This window comes from Podarcis tiliguerta, assembly GCF_965153285.1.
Source record: "Podarcis tiliguerta genome assembly, chromosome: 4".
NCBI classification, from domain to species: domain Eukaryota; kingdom Metazoa; phylum Chordata; class Lepidosauria; order Squamata; family Lacertidae; genus Podarcis; species Podarcis tiliguerta.
Window position 1 is genome coordinate 15,273,991 of NC_139537.1, and position 21,718 is coordinate 15,295,708.

At 44.1% G+C, this 21,718-nt stretch overlaps 1 protein-coding gene across 1 annotated transcript in view; it reads left to right on the plus strand.

Moving 5' to 3' along the window:
- The window catches only part of FAT3 (FAT atypical cadherin 3), a 462,771-nt gene that overhangs the window by 214,250 nt on the left and 226,803 nt on the right, over nucleotides 1-21,718 (plus strand). The window contains exon 3 of the mRNA XM_083439019.1: nucleotides 8,234-8,548. Within this exon, the coding sequence (XP_083295145.1) occupies nucleotides 8,234-8,548 (315 nt within the window). The remainder of the gene's footprint in view (nucleotides 1-8,233; nucleotides 8,549-21,718) is intronic.

The following is a 21,718-nucleotide window of genomic DNA, read 5'->3' on the forward strand; positions in this document are numbered from 1 at the left end:
TTGAAACCGTACCGGACCCTGCTTATCTTTTCAAATGTGCTAGCCGTTTTATTGCTGCACCACTAGGAAGTCTATCTATATCCTTTCCTTCCTCCCAAAAGTGCCCAAGCCATTTATGCCTCCATTTCACTTTCCTCCTTAGTGAGCATCCTCTTTCTCTCCATGTGAGGCAATTTCTCTCTTGGCTCTCTCTTTCTGCAGTAGGAACTGTTTAGCTAGCTGTCTTACCATTCTGCATTTTGTACTGGTGCGCCTAGCCACAAAGCTGCTTCACTCAGGGCCTGCCAAATTGTGTAAATAAGAAGAATTTGGATTTGATATCCCGCTTTATCACTACCCTAAGGAGTCTCAAAGCGGCTAACAATCTCCTTTTCCCTTCCTCCCCCACAACAAACACTCTGTGACGTGAGTGGGGCTGAGAGACTTCAAAGAAGTGTGACTGGCCCAAGGTCACCCAGCAGCTGCATGTGGAGGAGCGGAGACGCGAACCCGGTTCACCAGATTACGAGTCTACCGCTCTTAACCACTACACCGCACTGGTGTACTTTAATCAAAATAATTGTGTGTTTCTTACTAAATTCCCCGAAGTAAGCAAGGCAATATTTGTGCTTCTGAAGGAGCAGTGTCCATAATTGCCCCCTCCCCGCCCCCAGTTCACACAAAACAACAAAAGTGGTTTGTAGGGAAACTGGAATCCTGGTTTGTAAGGACAGCACAAACTATTGTTTGCTGTTTCGGGCCATGTTTTGCTTCAAACCAGGAAAGGAGGGAAAGGATCACCATGTATGAAGGAAAAGAAGTGGGTAACTATCAAACTCCTTGCTCTAAAGTCTAAACAAAGGCGGCCTGTCTTGGGCTGTTTCCACTGTGGTCCCAATGTGATCAGTCCCATTCAGATCGGAATTAATAGTATTTATTTGTGTGTCTTGTTTGCCTTCTCCTCTGGTGTTGTCTTCTCACTTGCCATGGCCTGATCTTGGAAAGACAAATTCATTTGTAAAGAGAGGGGCAAGGTGGTGGGAAGCAGAATAAAATAAAATAAAAACTGTCCAAGATTATTGTCCTGGACTTCTCAAGCTGGAATGAGGTCCCTACAACAGTCTGTTTTTACAAGCAAGTTGTCTTGGGTACTCTGTGCCTGGCAGGAGGACATATTACATCTCAATTAGGAGCCGAAGATAAATGTGGTCCGGTAAATGGAGGTCATGGGGTTACAGTCGTTTAATAGAAGGACTGGAAATGGAAATTGGAGAACGATCAAGGAAATCTTAAAAAGATAAGAACAAGGGAAACTCGATTAAAAGAACCTTATCTTCTCTTGAACCGTTGGATAGCTTTTTGCCATCTTTTAAAAAAGTGCAACCTAGCTGACAAAATAGCATTTTGAAAATAGCATAAGATAAACCACAGTGTTTGTTTACTCATACTGAAACTGATCGCACACAAACCTTTCTCATCTCTTTTATATCTCATCTCTTTTATATCTCATTCCTGGAAACATTTTGTTTCGAAGACTTAAAACAATTCCTTGTTGATTTTTATTTTTATTTTTAAGGGTACCACTTCAAACAGTATCAGATGTGCAATTAACTCTGTACACAGTGCTTCATTGCCAGCCTGGGGTTTTGTTGAGGAGCATTGCATATATCTCTGACATAAATAAATATAAACGAACAAATAAATCCAGCTAGACTCTTGTATTTCCCCCTTCAGTTTCGTGGGAAAAAGAAAATGGTCCCGAGAAACACAGGGCAGCCGTAAAAAATAATGGCATGCCCGTGGTTACACACCTCCAAGTCATCTTAACACAACTTGTCTCATGTCCTGAAGCCACTGTATAGTGCATTTTGCTGCAATGGCAGCCAGTGTCACAGAACGAAGTGATGGAATACATGCCGCCACTTAATGAGGCCAAGAAGCCAGACAGGTTGAACTGGATGCTGTGGACGCGGTGGCGAGAATTCACCCCAAAGCTACTGGTTTTGGTTGCACACCCATATAATCTTGCACTTAAACTGTATTAAAGCTTGTGACCAAATCCATGCTTTGAAGATTGCAATAACTTCAGCAATGTAGGTTGCAGCAACTCACACAGTCAGCAACTTGGCTTCTCTTTTATCTTCCTTTGTTTTAATTAATGATGGCAGGTGTGTACGGAGCCTGGGACAAACAGATCTGATAAAGCAATAAGTGTGTGGCAGCAGCCAGCAAGGCCTGGAGAATTGGTCTCTCTCGCCTAATGTGGGTGGGTATAACTCTGGTTAAAGCAGGACTGGTAGACCTTTGGCCTCCCAGATGTTGTTGGGTCTCCAACTTACATCAGCCTCTGTGAGCATAGCCACTGCTCAGGGTTGATGGTACATTACCATCGTCATATGAAGGACCACAGTTCCTCCCTCCCTCCCCGGTTAAAGTGACCCACTGAATGTGTCACCCCTGGGTGTCCCGTCCCCCCGATGTTCCTTAAACTCACACTGCCCAACAGCAGCGCTTTAACACAGACATGTCACCAAGACTCATATTTCCTAACTTGGAAATACAAGTTGTGGAGTCTGGTATTGCTTATGCTTCACACGTGGAACAGATATTACAGCCCCTGGATTCTTGTCAGTTTTGGATTTGCAGGCTTGTGGGAGGATTGGCAAAGATCCTGGAGGACGAGCTTGGAATCCATCAGGTTTCTGTTCAGCTGATACTCTCAGCAAATTTTAGTTGTGTGGCAAGTCCCCCTCTCCCCTTGTGAAATAAAGACACAGGACACTTTATTTAAGGTTAATGGGCATAAAAGGCTACAACTTTATTGATTACAGGAATTGAGAGGTATTGGCTTAGGCACTGGTTCCTATCGACTAACCGGCTTCAGCCCAATTGCATGAAGACCGGTGAGGGTTAACCACCAGCGGGGGAAGTCCTGTTGAAGTAGGTCAACTAGGATCCCCCGGGTGTCACCGCTGGGGGGCGTGCCTTAGGCCCACACCTCCATAGGCTTCGGACAGGGCCATGCCCCCCGGAATCCTTTACCGGACTACCCTTTGCTTTGGGAGAAGGTGATGGCGCTTCCTTCCCCCCTTCATTTGCATAACAATACCCCTGCCAATGCTTAACCACCAATACCGGGAAAGTTGTGACGTTTGCTACGAGGCAGGCGAAATACCAAATGGCTGGTGCCAATTTGCCAAGTGGAAAAAATTCCTACCAGTCCCCTTGACGGCGACCAACCAAAGTCCATAGCAAGGTCAGAGGAGCAACTAAAAGGTGGGCAGGGTGGGAAACCTGATCAGCTGGAAAGGCGAAGAGAGGGCGGTCCTCAGGCGAGCCGGGCATAGATAGCCTGGGCCACGCCTCCCTGCACAGCCGATTGGCTAGGCAGGGAACTGACGCACCCGAGGATTCCCTTATTCTCGCGGGGGCTGGAAGCCAGCCCCCGCTTGTGGGGGGAGGGCATAGGCCCACAACCCCACCTCCTCTCCAGCTTGGAGGTGGCTTTGGGAGAGTTTCCCTGTCACTAGTTGGTGAGGGCGCGCACAAAAAAAACAAAAAAAAAAACCTAAAGAAAAATCCTTCTCCATAAATATTGATGTGGTTTGACTATGTAGGGTATCTAGGAGTAAACTATCCTGAGCAACCAATCAGGGTGGATTTGATTTAAATCATGATTTAAATCACTAGTCCGTAATACTTGATTTAAACCATTTTTTTTTTACAGAAAGACTCATTCTTGCTGCTATAATCTTAATATTTACAACCAGATGAAGGTTTCACTATTGAAATAATAAAGCTTCAGAATAGTTTTTACAGTTATATAAAAATTACTGATTTGGTTATACTATTAGAAACACATAGACAGGCAATTATGAAATTCTTGTGAGGTTTATTAAGTTAACTGCTTATATTTGGACAACGTTTCTGCTGTACTTCATTGGAAGGAGAAAAATAATCATTTCCTTAATAACAATTTAAACAATTTATTTAACTAAAACAATAACATTACAGCATATGTATCCATGTTTGTTAACTGATGTAGTTAAACGATTTAAAAAAACAACAACTTAGACTGAGTTTTAGCAAACATGAAAACAAATCCTGAATAGCCCTTGGACTATAATGTAACTTACGGTAAATAGAAAACTATAGAAAGATTTTTCCTCCAAAAGCATTGTATTTAAAAAAATTGATTTAAATTTTAAAAAATCTGATTTTTTTTTTTAAAAAGCATTGATTTTTATCCACCATGCAGCCAATGGAGATATACAATTACACTGCTTAATTCAGGAGTAGGGGGCCTGCAGTCCTCCAGATATTTCATGTCTGCAACTCCTAGCATCCTTGAGTATTAGTCATGTTGACTAGGGCTGATGGGAATTGGAGTCCAGCTACAACTGGAGGGGCAGAGATCCCCCCCCCCCGACTAAGCCACTCACTGGCAGCTTTCTATATCGCTTAAACTCTTCCATGTTCACAGTTTCCTACAGAGACAGAATGTGCATTAACATAAGGGGTAAACTTGCCTGGTACTCCCTGCTCCGACCTTAGTAATCAGAATTAATTAGACGAACTAAAGAACCTTGATGCAAATATGTTTTGATTTGCACCAGCTAATGGCACAACTTTGGTTTTTGGATTGCTGAGGCAAGCATTTGTTAGCGTACACTTGAAGTTCTACTTGCATATTAATAAAGGAACTCACCTTCCTGGATAAGGATGTGCAAACAGCTTTCGGTCTATTGTTGTGGGTGTTTATGCCTTTCTGAACACTGGCACTGTTTGGGATATTTTTAGCTATTTTCTGCATCGTTGTTGTGTATTGTGTGCTCCTTTTGGCATTCTTGAGCATTAAGATCCCCATTCAAAAGCAGACTTCTCAGCAGTACAACGCACGTTGAAATCATCCCTGCACATCACACACATAAGCGCTTTTAATCTGTGTTGTTCTCGTTCAAATCCCTGGCAGTAGAATGTCCCCCCCCCCCCCCGAATTATTCCTGTGCTTGCCTAATTTGCCCAACAACTTGCGCAATCAAGTCTCCAGATATCCGAGGAGAATATTCACATATTCCGTACCCTCAGCTGCAGCCGTGGCCAGATTCATCATGTGTTTTAGCATCGCCTCTCCCTTGTAGAGCAGACCTCTAACCTCACCCAGTCGTGTGCAGGAAGTAATTTATGAGCCAACTGGGCCTCACAGCTTCCTAACAGCAGTTTGCATGGACACTAAGAGCAGGGGAAAGTGCCCTGATTAGACTCAAGTATTCATTGAAAAATAGCAGCAAAAACAAAACCCTTAAAAACATGTTGCCATAATTTTTTATCAAAACAAAACCAGCAGGTGTTATTTGTTTTTTTTAAAAAACTAACTATACATGATAAGTTTTTGTGTTAAATTTCCATGACTGGATAGGCTTTCTGAAACAAAAACAAGATTGTCAAAAACAAACTTCGTCATAGCAAGTCTTGCTTGAGCTTGAACTTAGGTATGTTCCTGTGTCCTTTTGAAGACACTGGTTCTGGATATCCAATTTTATCCCGCCTCCTTCTTTGTCCTTTGGTTCTGACCTTGCTCTTTGGTTGACTTTATACCCTGGTTCCTGACTCCTCTCATACAGTGGTACCTCGGTTACATATGCTTCAGGTTACATACGCTTCAGGTTACAGACTCTGCTAACCCAGAAATAGTGCTTCAGGTTAAGAACTTTGCTTCAGGATGAGAACAGAAATCGTGCTCCGGCGGTGTGGCAGCTAAAGTGGTGCTTCAGGTTAAGAACAGTTTCAGGTTAAGTACGGACCTCCGGAACGAATCAAGTACTTAACCTGAGGTACCACTGTACTGTTATCCGTGGCACAGCCAGGGAATATGCGAGTGTGTGTTGGGTTTTCGGAATCAGAAAATAAAGATATCTGTGGCACCTCCAATCCTGCCTAAACTCAATGCGAAGTGGAGCCTCAAAAGAGTCGGCTTAGAGAAAGTAGAGGCAGCTTATGGGAAGCAGATAAGTTCTTCTCAGCCTATCCATCAACGAAAGCTGCATTGGCACACCGCCAAGAGCCTTAAGGGTATTTTGAATTTGCACATAAATATGCATAGGGCTTAAATCAGAGATAAATGGACCTTGTTCTTTTTAGCATATGTATCGCTTCCTATTTTACACAGACCAAAGACAAGGTGGAGCTTTGCCGCTAATTATGGATGCTTCTTCCACATGACCAGTTTGGGGCACCTCACTGGGGGAATGAAAAGAGGGGAGATTGTGCATTTATGTGGGATTTTAGGCAGTGGGTTCCTTAATACGCCAGCAAAGTTTGCTTTTCTGTAAAATAACGGACAAATGTTTGGCACTTCGTCCTCAGAAGCGTAGCATTTGCCTTGTATTTGCTTTATTGATACAACAAAGGATTTCTCTGTTGTTTTTCCAAGAAGCCCACTTTACAGTCACAACAAAAATACACTTTGAAACAACACTTCAACAAGCCTTCTAAGTGGATTTTTAAAAATCCCAGTCTGGTATTTGTATTGGATTTGAAGTTGTTTTTATATATGTAATTGTTTCAACCGGTTTTACGTAGGTTTTTATTGTATTGTGAAATCGTTTCAAGATGCTTCATAGGAGCCAATTAATATAGGAGATTAACAGTGACGTTAACTCAGCAGAGGAAACTATATTGAAAACAATATTGTTAACCGAAAGCTTTCCAGGGCAGAGGTGCCCTGTACCTAAGGATGCATGAATCTATCAATTCTGATTTCCTCTCTATTGCCAGGTGGTGGTTTTCTGTTCTTCATTGGCTTATTAATTTTAGACATTTGAAAACTTTGCTTTTGGAGGTCACGATTGGTTCAGGGCACCTGGATTTAAAGCAGCTGTACACGAAGAAAGATACTTGCTTGTGGGAAGAATCACATGCTAGCTGTTTGAAACTTTCCATAAGACCAGGCAGTCTCAGAGAAGTGTTCAGAGGGTGGCATAATCAAAAATTCTCTATTAGCACTGCCCAGGAGCTAAATCTTTCTCCCGTGAATGACAAATTGATGTACTTAAACTCTTTAACTACCATCGGTAGCTGAACCCAACTTTCTATTTCCTCCCATTTTGCCCTGAAGCTTTCCTGCTAATATCTCTCTTATTATTTGGTCCTGGACTATCTCTTTCAAAACATTATTCATCCCTGAATATTAATGATGGATTAGGATGACCAAAAGTGGTGGAATTACATAGTTGCACTTTATGGCTTTAGAAGCAGGACTTGATTTGGATCCATCACTGTATGCTTAATGCTATCTGCACTTTTTGGTAATTGTCGTGGCAGTTTTGCCTCTTCTAAGCAGGGCTGGGAATGTTTGATTCATGCTGCTGAAATCGAACCATTTAAAGTCTCAGTGCAACATTCGCAGAAGTCAATCCATCATAAAACCTTCATCGTAAGCAAGGAATGGTTACTAAAACCACTTTAGGGAAAAGTCAAGTGAGGCCGTCGAGAAACAGTCCAAAGAAGTCCAATTCACAGTTTACAGAGCCCCCCAAAAATGAAACACCTTTGTGCAAAAAGGATGCCCCATTCAGGGGTCCAATGGAAAGGCATTGGGGGCCATGTGCAGCCTCTATTTATGCGCATCCATTGAACACTTACATGGGCAGCTGAATCCATGAAAGGCTTTTTGGAATTGAGGAGCTGTTTGATGGCAGTTGCTTGCTCCCATGGATGCAGCCTTCCTCGCTTGTAGTGCCATGCACAGTGGCTCTGTCCGACCCTTCAGTGAGTCTGTGTAAGGTGAGAGGCAGAGCCTGTTATGCTACCTCCATGCCTGTCCATGGAATGCATGACCTGAATGCAAAAACAGAGCTTTAGTGTAATTTCAATGTGTTGAATGTCATGAATGAATGATAACCTCAGTCTTGACATATATCAGCATGTGCTCATGGTATGCATGTGGGGAGATGCAGCTAGTAATGAGTGCTCCAGGATAATGATGAAATGGGAGAAGAAGGGAGGAATCTGAGAGGAAAAATGGAAGAAAAGAAGGATGCGCATAACCAAAAACTGATGTGTCTACATGCTGACTTGAATGTAACAGCCATATTGTTTAAATCAAGAACACACAATGGCTTCAGAATGCTGTCTCGTGTTTCCTTAATGGGGCATCCTTGTGTTTGAAATACAAGGGTTTGAAATCCTTGTGTTTCTTATCTTCCTCAGCGATCCTGAATCTCTTTTCCCCCCCTCACATCTTTTTTTGCAGGAGTTATCTATACTGCAGATATCCTGGACCGAGAGACGACTCAGTCCTACTGGTTAACTGTGTATGCAACAGATCGTGGTGTTGTTCCACTTTACACCACCATCGAGGTCTACATTGAGGTTGAAGATGTGAACGACAACGCCCCGTTGACTTCTGAACCCATATATTACCCATCTGTTTTGGAAAACTCTCCTAAGGATGTATCGGTTATTCAGATACAGGCTCAAGATCCTGACTCCAGCACGAATGAAAAGATGACCTATAGGATTACCAGTGGGAACCCCCAGAACTTTTTCATCATCAATACCAAAACAGGTAAGGAGATGTCTTCCAAACTTGTATGCTGTTGACACGGTATGCGTACAGTTGATTGGCAGATTTAATATGTACGTATTGTTTTATCTCTTTCTGGGTCAGCCTTTTGTTAAGCTGTTGCGAATAGGGAGATGCATAGGGCGGAAACCCACATGGTGCTAGTGGCCTCCTGTTTATTTGGGGTTTGCATATATTCATTGTGTCTATTGAACTTAGTGAAGCAGAAAAATTTGCAACCAGGATCACTGGCATCAACAAAAGATTTTGTATGATTATTGCACATCTTTTCAGATATGTGCCTTAATGAGAAAATGCCGAAATCATAGCCAGACCCTGAGCTACATTTGTCATGGCTTAACTGGGGAAGTCTTCATCAGCTGTCAACCAATCTAGCAATTATGAACTGTCCTTGATGCATGAAGAGGGTGAAAAACTGGTAGTTCTGTCATCCGAGTTGCAGCTTAGAGGTGTCTTTGTCCTAAGAAGTCTCTTGGCTGTGTTGAGGGAAGCGTAGGGCTGATTAGAAGGTCTCTGTTTAATTGGAATTGTGCGGCACAGAATAATCCCATGAAGAAATAGCTCTTAAGGACTCCCACAGTGCTCAGTTTGATGGCTGATGGGTGGTTGTCTTTTTCGTAACTGCCACTTAGCGTTAAATCAACCCGTGCAATTAGTCATGATGTAAGAGTGAAAAATTAAGCAGGAAATCATATAGGTTTGTAAACAAATTGATGTATGCATTAAACAAAAATGTAGATAATTCTCACATTTTGTGACCTTGCATAGCCTTGGTTTAATGTTTATGTCACCCTGGAGTTCAGGTGTTCAGGTATCCTATGAAATGATACATACCTATTTTGACAATGTGATAGTATCAGCCAGTGAACATTTCCTGTTGAGACAGATGTTAATCTATTTAAGGCCTGTAGTTATAGGATTTCAACCAGACTGAGGAATTCTACCCTCTTGAAATTTGGGGGAGCCCTATCTTCTGGATTCAACCAGATGTAGCCCTTCTTTATATACCTGTTGTCTTTGTCCATGGAGTTTTCGTGGCAGGAAAACTGGAGTGGCTTGCCGGTTCCTGCTCCAGGTGGATCACATTCAGTCAAAACTTTTCACAATGACCTGTCCGTCTTGGGTGGCCCTGCATCGCATAGCTCATAGCTTCTCTTAGTTATTCAAACCCCTTCGCCACAACAAGGCAGTGATCCATGAAGGAGTCCCATCACCTCCTGGCAAATAGAAGGGGAAGAAATGGAGGCAGTGAGAGATTTTACTTTCTTGGGCTCCATGATCACTGCAGATGATGACAGCAGTCATGAAATTAAAAGATGCCTGCTTTTTGGGAGAAAAGGAATGACAAACCTAGACAGCATCTTAAAAAGCAGAAACATCACCTTGCTGACAAAGCTCTGTATAGTTAAAGCTATGGTTTTCCCAGTAGTGATGTATGGAAGCAAGAGCTGGACCATTGATGATTGCCAAAGAGTTGATGCTTTTGAATTATAGTGCTGGAGGAGACTCTTAAGAGTCCCATGGACTGCAAGAAGATCAAACCTCTCCATTTTGAAGGATTTCAGCCCTGAGTGCTCACTGGAAGGACAGATCCTGAAGGTGAGGCTCCAATACTTTGGCCACCTCATGAGAAGAGAAGACTCCCTGGAAAAGGCCCTGATGTTGGGAAAGATGGAGGGCACAAGAAGAAGGGGACGACAGAGGACGAGATGGTTGGACAGTGTTCTCGAAGCTACAAACATGAATCTGACCAAACTGTGGGAGGCAGTGGAAGACAGGAGTGCCTGGCGTGCTCTGGTCCATGGGGTCACAAAGAGTCGGACATGACTAAACAACTAAACAACAACAAAGCCCTCCTTTTGTTAGTGCTCTTAAGAACAGCAAAGGCTAGCCAGATTCCTTTCTTAACCAAGGGTTTTAAACTACAATTTAAGCATTTTCTTAAGCTTTTGGGGAAATTCCCCCTCGCCTCTAACGTTATTAGACTATCGATGCCTCCTCTAACTGCACCAGTATGCCTGCCCGCTATACAACCTTGAATTTTGTATTTTGAAGGCTATCTATACAAAGTCTTCCTCGTGTTATTGGTTCACTCTTGAGTCTGATTTCAAGAGATGCTTTTAAAACCCTCCCTTGGATTCTTCAAATGTAATAGGTTCTGGAAACAATTTTTAGGTTTTCCATGTAGCCCTGTAATTTATTTTGCTTCTTCATTAGTCTGGAAAGCCTTTCATAGTACTACAGATGCAAATTTCAAACCGTGAGGCACAGCACATGCACCTACAATGAGTTAATATCCATAAAACCTGAGTTTTCTGAAATGAAGTCTTCATAAACCAGTAGATATTAGCGATGTTCATCAAACACGCAGGGCCACGTGGGAGAGAAAGGTCATGCTTCAAACGAGCTTACTCTGCAAGAGGTGTTAAGATCAAGCTATTCACGGGGTTGCTTTGGAATGGAAGGGACAAAAGCTAAACTGCAGCATGACTTTTTGAGCATGTAAAACACACACATAACCAATATGGGTATAACCGTGTTGCCTAGAGTGATTGTGAAATCTCTTTTCCTTTTTAAGAAGGCAGGTTGGGTATCTGTCAGGTATGTCTTAACACTGCAGTCACCAGTTACTTCTGTATTCTTGAAGAGCCACCAATTTCTCCCGCAGCAATGACAAATTTTATTGTACGGCCACAGACCTGTTAAAAGCAAATTGAAACACCAAAATCATACAATTTCTGCTAAACAGCAAGCTGTGGTACGGATACAAACTTAAGGTAGCAAAAAAAACCCCAGATAAATTGTGTTCTCCAGTTCCTTCATCAGTGAACAGCCATGGATGTGTGTATATTCAATAAATAATTATTATTAATAATAATTTTTTATTTATACCCCGCCCTCCCCAGCCAAGGCGGGGCTCAGAGCGGCTTACAAGCAATAATAAAAACAAGATGAATGATTACAACTTAGAAACAAAAGTAAAATACAACATTAAAATAATGGAACATTAAAATATTAAAATGCAGCCTCATCCCAGGAGGAGAAAGGAAAAAGAAAAAAGAAAGAGGGGGAGGGAATCAAATTGGCTCCAAGCCAAAGGCCAGGCAGAACAACTGTGTCTTACAGGCCCTGCGGAAAGAAATCAGATCCTGCAGGGCCCTGGTCTCATGAGGCAGAGCGTTCCACCAGGCTGGAGCCAGAGCTGAAAAGGCCCTGGCTCTGGTTGAAGCCAAACTAACTTCCTTAGGGCCTGGGACCATTAGGGTGTTGCTATTTATGGACCTTGAGGCTCTCCGTGGGGCATACCGGGAGAGGCGGTCCCGTAGGTACGAGGGTCCTAGGCCGTGAAGGGCTTTAAAGGTCAAAAGCAGCACCTTAAATCTGACCCTGTACTCCACCGGGAGCCAGTGCAGCTGATAAATAAATAATAAATAAGTAACTGATAAATAAATAAATGGTGATGATGGTGGTGATGATGATGCTCTGTAATATAAGTCATTTGCTGCTTAAACAATTCACACATTTGCTTCCATATATCAGATATGTAGCATTATAGTGTGGGATAATTCTACAACTTTTGAAAATATTTCCCTCACTCCATACCCCTTCCCAACTGACACTGTAGGCCAAAGAAATCATTATGTATTGGACTCTAGGTCCCTTCAATATGTCCAGTGGTTTTGGATGTTATGTCTTGATTGACATTTGCAGGAGTTAAAGAAGACTGGTTTAGGCTACCAACTTATCACCCTTGATAAAAAAATAAGAGCAAGATAATATATATGTATGTATGTATGTAACCTATTTAGAATGTAGCCTAGAATTCTAGATGAACTGTACTTCCCAATATGATTCATTACTTGACTCCTCCTTTGTTATTCCTCATGCTTCAGGCTTAAGCATTAACCATGGTCTATGCATAATTTATGCAACCAACTGCCCCTTCACATTGACAAAACAAACACATGCCATTATACTGAAGCCATTAAAATGTGTGCATGCATTTTGCATATAGAGTATTTACAAGTCAAAAGAATGATCAGACCCTTTGTTGTTGTTGTTTTGCCAAGTTTAAGAAAGGTTGCATATTGTCTACAGTACTAACTTTGGTCATTTCTCTGTGCATGCTTTTTCATCAGCTATGCACGCTCTCCTTATGTTTGCTTGTTATATTTGAACATGCATATTCTATATGCTTTAAGTATTGCAAGCTGCTTTGCATAATAGGTAAAGGGACCCCTGACCATTAGGTCCAGTCGCAAACGACTTTGGGGTTGTGGTGCTCATCTCGCTTTACTGGCCGAGGGAGTACCACCACTGCCAACTCTTCGGCGAATGAGGCAGGCGGCAAACCAAGAAGATGGCTGGGGCTGGGGAGGAGGACTATTTGCCCCCCTCATCTCTTCTTCCAGCTCCCCCCCCCCCCCGGTGCCCCTTCTCCAGAACCACCATCCCTCCTTCACCTCAGCTGTTCTCTGTGTATTGAACTTGCCACCCTTTTCTCCATGGGGCAATTGTGGGTCTGTGTGTGTGTGTTTTGAGGGGTGGCGGGAGGATGACCAGCGTGGTGGTGGGTGAGCTTGTCTGTTGAGAAGCCTTCTGCACCCCACTTTAATGCTCACATTTATTTTATTTTATTTTATTTTATTTTATTTTATTTCTTATGCCTGCCCTTCCCCCGCCCCATTCTTCCCAGTGTGCGTAGGAATTCGTCCATTATTATTTTTTTCAAAATGTAGTCCGGCCCCCGACAAGGTCTGAGGGACAGTGGACCGGCCCCCTGCTAAAAAAGTTAGCTCACCCCTGAGTAAGAGGCAGGGAATGGTGGGAAGGTAAATAAAACAGATGATGGGGTTATATACATTAAAACAGATTGATTGCGGCCATAAATTTGCTGCTTTATTTCCCATATATGGGTGTTAATTTCACAGCAAAGCATAGCAGTAATTTATTGCATTGATTTATTGCAATTTTTTGTGCTCTGAAGGAAGCAGTGAATTTTAATTCAAACCATCACACACTTTTTTTTAAAAAAAAAGAAAGAAGTCTTGCGACAGACGGGAGCACCAGGCAGAATGCAATATTCAATCCCATGGTATTCCCATACGATATGTTTGAACTCCCTTTGACGCATAAGGTTTTCATCTTGGAGAAGTACTGGGTCTAATTATATTGTTTGACAATCAGCTGGTACTGCCAAACAGCCGGTTACAGTACAGGATTGCTTTTCTCCAGATTCTGTCCCTTTGCCAGCAGTGCCCTCTTTCTCTCCCATCACAAAACCTTTGGAAACTGTAGATCAGATTATTGTGGCGTTATTCTCTGTGTGGGGATGCCCTTGAACCTCCTTTTAGGAACTTCAGCTGCTCTGCAGCCACCAGCGATGGAACAGTTTCAGCTGCTTAGGATATATAGAATTGACCCAAAGTGTCAGATGCAGTACAGTTAAAAGTCTCTAATCTATGCAGCGTTGAAAGCATTGTCTTGGAACTATTATAGCAAAAATAAAATAAGAAATAATTCAGTCTTTATATTAAATCAATAGAATTATTTATTTATGTATTTATTTATTTATTCCCCAGCCACGCTGGGCAGCTTCCAGCAAAATATTAAAATACAATAATTCATCAAACATTCATCAAATAGAAGGGTTTAAACATTTTCAAACTAAGTAAATGCAAGTCCGTGGTGTCCTAGTCTGCACTATATTTTAACTAAATTAAACGGTATATTTTAACTAAATCAAACTGTACAGTAAGCCTGCATTTTAAGTGCATTTAAATTGTGTGCATTCAGCTTTATGTGCGTGGGAAATAAATATAAATAAATAAAAATCAGTTGAAAAGCAGGTTGGGTTCTGGGGAAAAAATGACTTTGGCAATCCCACCTGACACTGAATCCAACACGTTTTGACTATGCACAATTTTGGCTTTAGACACAATACCTGGAATGCAGCCCCCTTGCAAGTTGCAGGCTTGCTGTAGTCAGAACAAACTAGGGTTCAGTGCTGGCGCAGGCTGCTGAAAAGTTTTCACCCTGCTCTTTCCTTGTTTCTGCTGCTGCCTGGCTTGCTGGAATGTCCAGTCCCAGGTTTGTGATTGTATTCTCTCACACAGACCATAATCAGTAACCAAGGTTTGTTCTTGGCCTACTGCTCATGGTTTCTTTGGGGTGGACAAACCATGGGTTCAGTTGTCGGCAGGCGCGAGGTGGCGGGGAGCAGAGCAAAACCTTTCCCACGACATTGAACTAAACCATAGTTTGTTTGCTAACCTATGGTTTAATGTGGCGTGCAAATTAATAGCAATAATGAGGATAGCAATAATGTGGATTACTCTACCCCCCCTTAAAAAACCATGAGATCTAATATTACCTAACTGAATCTTCGAAGCAAGTAGCGATTCTTTTCCTGCCACAATCATTTTAGAACATCTTTCCCATCTTTTGGACACAGTAAATAAATGTTCTTTTAATGTGCCCTTACTCCTGAGAGATAAAAGGTTCATGGGTACTTTTGTGCTCTGCAATAAGCATAGGTGATGTTGCACATACCATAAAATATTCAATTAAGCCTTCAGGCTGGTCAGTTTATGTGCCTCATAAATATGGGTGGGTTTTTTAAAAGTATTCTCCTGTGTGCCTTTTGAACTTTTAATGGGATTTCACTCTGGCTGAAGGAGTAGGTACACAGTTTTGAATCCTGCTTGGTCACTGGATCCTGCCAATCTAGCAGTTTGAAAGCACGCCAGTGCGAGTAGATAAATAGGTACTGCTGTGGCAGGAAGGTAAACGGCATTTCCATGCACTCTGGTTATCATCACAGTGTCCTGTTGCGCCAGAAGTGGTTTAGTCCTGCTGGACACATGACCCGGAGAGCTGTCTGTGGACAAACGCCAGCTCCCTCAGCCTGGAAAGCAAGATGAGTGCCGCAACCCCATAGTCGCCTTTGACTGGACTTAACTGTCCAGGGGTTCCTTTACCTTTACCTGGTCACTGGAAGTGTAAGTAGCTTCAGTACCTGGAAGCAAAGGTTTGCAACTAGACTTGATACGCCAGCTGCAAGCATTCCTGGAGAGCCTTGCCACAGTAGTTCAGACACTGGTGACTTCAAGATTGGGTGACTGCAGTGCCCTATATAGAATCCTAGAATTGGAAGGGTCCACAAGGGTCTTCTAGGCCAACCCCTTGCAATGTGGGAATCTTTTTGCCCCAAATGGGGCTCAAACCCAGGACCCTGAGATTTTGTGCAGAATGCCAGTTTAGTGCAGAATGCTGCAGCATGGTTGCCGACGGAAAATGGGATTGGGGAAGGACCAAAGAGAGGGAATTAGGCTGGATCCTAAGCCTGTTCGACTTGGTCATGCAGCATGAGTAAAGCTGGTAAAAAGATTGGTGTACCTCAAGCACTATTTCAAAGGCTTGTTTTGCTTTTGACAGGCTTAGGCCAGCTCAGCCAGCAGCAACACTGCTCCTGAACGGAGTTTGAATCTGGTTTACTTTACTCCAGTTTAAGTTATGCCGCCTTGCTTTTACACCAGCTTCTTGTGTGTAGGGTTGCTCCCTGGGTCATGCTCAGAATAGAACCATTGAAATCGACAGACCTGAACTGGGCACCACAGTTCAAGAAGGACACTGACAAACTGGAACGTGTCCAGAGGAGGGCAACCAAAATGGTCAAAGGCCTGGAAACGATGCCTTATGAGGAACGGCTAAGGGAGCTGGGCATGTTTAGCCTGGAGAAGAGGAGGTTAAGGGGTGATATGATAGCCATGTTCAAATATATAAAAGGATGTCACATAGAGGAGGGAGAAAGGTTGTTTTCTGCTGCTCCAGAGAAGCGGACACGGAGCAATGGATCCAAACTACAAGAAAGAAGATTCCACCTAAACATTAGGAAGAACTTCCTGACAGTAAGAGCTGTTCGACAGTGGAATTTGCTGCCAAGGAGTGTGGTGGAGTCTCCTTCTTTGGAGGTCTTTAAGCAGAGGCTTGACAACCATATGTCAGGAGTGCTCTGATGGTGTTTCCTGCTTGGCAGGGGGTTGGACTCGATGGCCCTTGTGGTCTCTTCCAACTCTATGATTCTGTGAGTATCTTAAATCCATTGGTTTCACTGGGTTTACCCTGAGTGCAACTAATTTGGATATAGTTAAAACAACACACAGCTCTATTCATTAATGTTTGTATATATTTGATTCTTGGAACAACCATATGCAAGGATGAGGGGCAACCTTTTCAGCTATGGGCTTGCTTTAAGAAAATGCTCCCCTCAAGGGCTGTGATCATTTGTGCGTGTAGCCATTTCATTCATTTTATGTGCAAGTTGTTTTATCTTGCCCAAGGCAACCCAAAGTGCATGTGTGTTGTCCATTGGTGGGGAACCGCTAGGTGACCAGAGCCTTTGGATTTTGCCAGCTGACTCTCCTTGACTCTTATCTCCTGTGGGTGGCGCTATGAGCCTCTTGGGCTTGCCAACTGGAAGGTTGGTGGTTCAAATCCCTGCAGTGGGGTGAGCTCCTGTTGCTCTGTCCCAGCTCCTGCGAACCTAGCAGTTCAAAAGCACACCAGTGCAAGTAGATAAATAGGTACCACTGCAGCGGAAAGGTAAATGGCGTTTCCGTGCGCTCTGGTTTCCATCACCGTGTCCCGTTGCGCCAGAAGCGGTTTAGTCATGCTGGCCACATGACCCGGAAAGCTGTCTGTGGACAAACACCGGCTCCCTCCCTGAAAAGCGAGACCAGCGCCGCACCCCATAGTTGAATCCGACTGGACTGAACCATCCAGGGGCCCCATTACCTTCCTTTTTTACCTTCTACCTCCTGTGCAGCAATTGGGCTCAGAAACACCCACCCACCCTCGGTAAGCCTAATTAATGCAGGGAGAATGATTAGAGATTTCCTTTCCTACTTGCAACCTCCTCCCTGAAAGCTGCTCCACCTGAATCAATGAGGCTTAGAAAGATTTATGGTGTTATTATTTTAGCACGGACATAGCCATGACCCGGTTTTGTATTTTGACGTATGCTTTGTTTCATTATATTGCTTGCTCTGATATTTTGCCTTAATTGACTTGTTTTTCTCTTTGCTGTCAGCAGCTTTGGGCTTCTCTTAGAAAAAAAGGAATGGTACAAAAGGAGAAAAGCCACTTCCGCCTTAGGGAGGAGGTAGGGTTGCGGGCTTCACGGCCCCTCCACGTGCCCAGGGGGTGGGAGGCCAGCCCTAGCACAATTGGGGGATTCCCGGCTGCGTCACCCCCGGGCCGGCCAATCGGCTTGCTCCGGGGGTGTGGCCTGCCCCCTTTAAAGGCAGGACGCGGCTGGGGATCTCCCTCTTTGCCCATCCGCCAGCTGCTCGGAAAAAGGGGAGGTAGCGCCATCACCTGCCCCTCATTTTGAAGGGTAGTCCGTTAAAGGATTCCAGGGGGCGTGGCCCTGTCTGAAGCCTAGGGAGGTGAGGGCCTATTGGTGACCCCGGGAGATTTCCTAGTTGATGTGCATCAGCAGGACTGGTGGTTAACCCTTCCCGGACTTCAAGCAGACGGGCTGAAGTCAGATATAGTCGGTTAGGTCCAGATTCCAATGCCTAAGCCAATACCGCTCATCACCTGTAACCAATAAAGTCGTGGCCTTTTTTAGCCCATTAACTTTAATAATTGTGTCATGTGTCATTATTTTTACCAGGAATGAAATGAAATGTGGTGCCCTGATCCAGGAAGCAAATCTCTGTGTTGATGCAGATGCACACAGGGGTGTGGCTATCTGCTTTGTGGTGCACACTGGGACTTCCGGGTTTCTAGCAGGATGCATCTTTTGGTTTCCATGGCGGTTGGACATCCCCAGTAGGGATGGGCAAATCTGCCCATCTCAGTATCACATTTTTCCAGTTTCAAGTTCTCCCTGTTTCCACCTGATCTCTTTGTGATCCTTTCTTTCTTAAAAAATGTCTACCAGCATTTTAGAAGAAGAAGAAGAGTTTGGATTTGATATCCCGCCTTTCACTCCCCTTCAGGAGTCTCAAAGCGGCTAACATTCTCCTTTCCCTTCCTCCCCCACAACAAACACTCTGTGAGGTGAGTGGGGCTGAGAGACTTCAAAGAAGTGTGACTGGCCCAAGGTCACCCAGCAGCTGCATGTGGAGGAGCGGAGACGCGAACCCGGTTCCCCAGATTACAAGACTACCGCTCTTAACCACTACACCACACTGGCTCTCTTTTAGTGCCAATTTATCCTAATATACACCTTTCCATACATGTTTGCTGAATGCACACCTTTTTCCAAAGCAGTTATCCTTAATATAGTGCATTACCCTAGCATGTGTGCCTTTGTACACATTACTTGGCTCAACTCCTGCCTGAAACCCTGGACAGCTGCTGCCAATCATAGCTGACGTTACAAAACTCGAAGGGCCAATGGTCTGGCTAAGACGGCTTACTGTGTTCCTAGGATAATGACTCTTGCTTGCCTGGATTGAGAATGTGAATGGGTGTTCACAGGAAGCTTTGGATTTTTCGTGGCTGGAAAATACCCTCTTCTAGAGCCACATCAGTTGCTCACCCCTCTTTCATTTCTGTTAATTTTTACATGCGGCCCCCCTCACTGCTAGCATGCGGCCCCTGGAAGTTTGCTTGTGAAGCCTCATGGCCCTTTGTAGGAAGAGGGTTCCCTACCTCCGCTGCGTGCCATTTTGGGGTAGGACGTAAATGCAAGAAACCAATAAATAGACTTTACTAGCCATACTTTATACGTCTTCTAAAACATCTAAAATTGCCAAATGATCTCTTCCTTTCTTGGAAAGTAATTCATTTTAACAACAACAACACTGATTCACTAATTGATGTACAAGGCATGCCTGCCCTCCTTTTCAAAGGAAGTTCTTCCTCCACTTGGCCTGAAGGAAAACGCTTCTTCATCTGTGCTGCTGCTGCTGTAGTTTTAAAACTGGGTCAGGTCAGGAAGGAGTTTCCAGAGTCAGTCAGAAAGCCAGTCGGAGGGCTGAAAGAGTGCTAAACAAACACAGATACTGCAGGGTTGTTGAACTGCTCTCATCATCCCTGACCGTTAGCCATACTTGCTGGGGGTTGCTGCAAGTTTGGATCCAACAACACTGGTTGTTCCCATAGTTAGCCCAGCTCATTTGATCAGCAAGAAGAAATTGAGCCTCTTAAGTGTCTTCCTCCTAGTCCTGTTGAATACTCTGCCAATTGAGGTTTAGGAGGCATCATCTGTTTCAACTTTTTAAACACCTTTCTCTATTCTGTCAGGTGATTAAGAATACATCTTTCCAAAACAGTGGTCTGATTTTGGATGTTAACTTTTTTTAATGGCGTGTGTGTGTGTGTGTATGTATGTATGTGTAAAGGTAAAGGTAAAGGTACCCCTGCCCGTACGGGCCAGTCTTGACAGACTCTAGGGTTGTGCGCCCCTCTCACTCAAAGAGGCCGGGGGCCAGCGCTGTCCGGAGACACTTCCGGGTCACGTGGCCAGCGTGACAACACTGCTCTGGCGAGCCAGAGCCGCACACGGAAACGCCGTTTACCTTCCCGCTAGTAAGCGGTCCCTATTTATCTACTTGCACCCAAGAGTGCTTTCGAACTGCTAGGTTGGCAGGCGCTGGGACCGAACAACGGGAGCGCACCCCGCCGCGGGGATTCGAACCGCCGACCTTTCGATCGGCAAGCCCTAGGTGCTGAGGCTTTAACCCACAGCGCCACCCGCGTCCCTCTATGTATGTGTAGGGCGGTGTATAAATTGAATAATTTATTATTAATTTTTAAGCACAGTGCTTGTAAACTGCTGATTTTTTTTTATAAGGAAATATTGGTAAATAATTATATTTTATAAATAGATCACCTGGAGATCCACAGGTTCTCCAACCCCTGATCCTGTGACTGACATTGAAGTTGGCACGTTTCTAGCCATTATAAATGAAATGTTTGCGCATACTTTATAAAGATGCTAATGGTGTGTGAAATAGTTAAGAGGGAGCTCTGTGGCCGATACTGTGCAACCCAATTTATTAAATGTCAGTTCAGTCTCAATTCTTTTCTAAAACTCCCAGTGCTCCTTGAGGTTATATTGCACATGCATTAAAAAAACCCAAAGCACACACATACACAAAAAATCCCCAAAGTCTCTTGCTTATAGGATTCCAGTTGACTTTGTGTGTGGAAACCTTCCCACTATTTTCAGCTGCCTCTTGGAGATTGCGAGGAGAAGGCCGTCCTTGATGTGGGTTCAGAGACCCACATCCAGGCCTCCAAAGGTGGACGTTTTTCAGCTCCAGGCTCAGAGTCTGAAAGTGACAGAAGGGTTGCGCCATGTTTGAAGGGAAGCATCCCAAGCTGGCTGTTGAGCCGAGATAATGCAGCTTTCCTTGGCAGCTCTGGGGGCTTTTGGCGGATGTCTCCAGTCGCCTTGCTGCATGATTTATCTCTGCAGAACTGATTCCTCCCTCTTCAAAGCCCTCGTTTCCTCAAATACTGCATGTGTAGTATGTGCTTCAGTGATAAATATATAGAAGGCGCGTGCTCCATATCTTGTGGTATATGCAGTTTTATTCCTCCCCTTCTTCTCTGCTCCCTCTCTATCTAGTTTCCCCCATGCCTTGGCTCTTAATTTGCTTGTTCCCTCTGGCTCAGCTGGCAGTCGGAGACCTGGCTTACTTTCCTCTCCCTCCCTGCCCCTTTCATCTCCGCTACGTTGGCCTATTTCTTGACAACCGGGAAGGAGGGCAGCAGGAATAGATTGTAGTAAGTGCCCTGATTGCATGCTTCTAATGTGCCTTCTCCGCCAGCAATGGAATTAGGTGAGCAGAAAACCCAGAAGTGTTGTGGCAGCTATACCGTAAATGGATCCCATTCTGGTGAGAAGAGACTGCTGGATCAGCGCAATGGCCCATCCTGTTGTCACGGTCCGGTCTACGGGCGATCAAAGTCCTGGCTGAGGACGTTGGGACTGGGGACAAGATGGCGGGGTGGTAGCAAGAACGAGAGTCCAGAAGTCAGGGGTCCGAGGATCGAGAAGCAAGGAGTCACAAAGTCAAGGGTCCGAGGGTCGAGAAGCAGGGAGTCACGAAGTCAAGGGTCCGAGGGTCGAGAAGCAAGGAGTCACGAAGTCAAGGGTCCGAGGGTCGAGAAGCAAGGAGTCACGAAGTC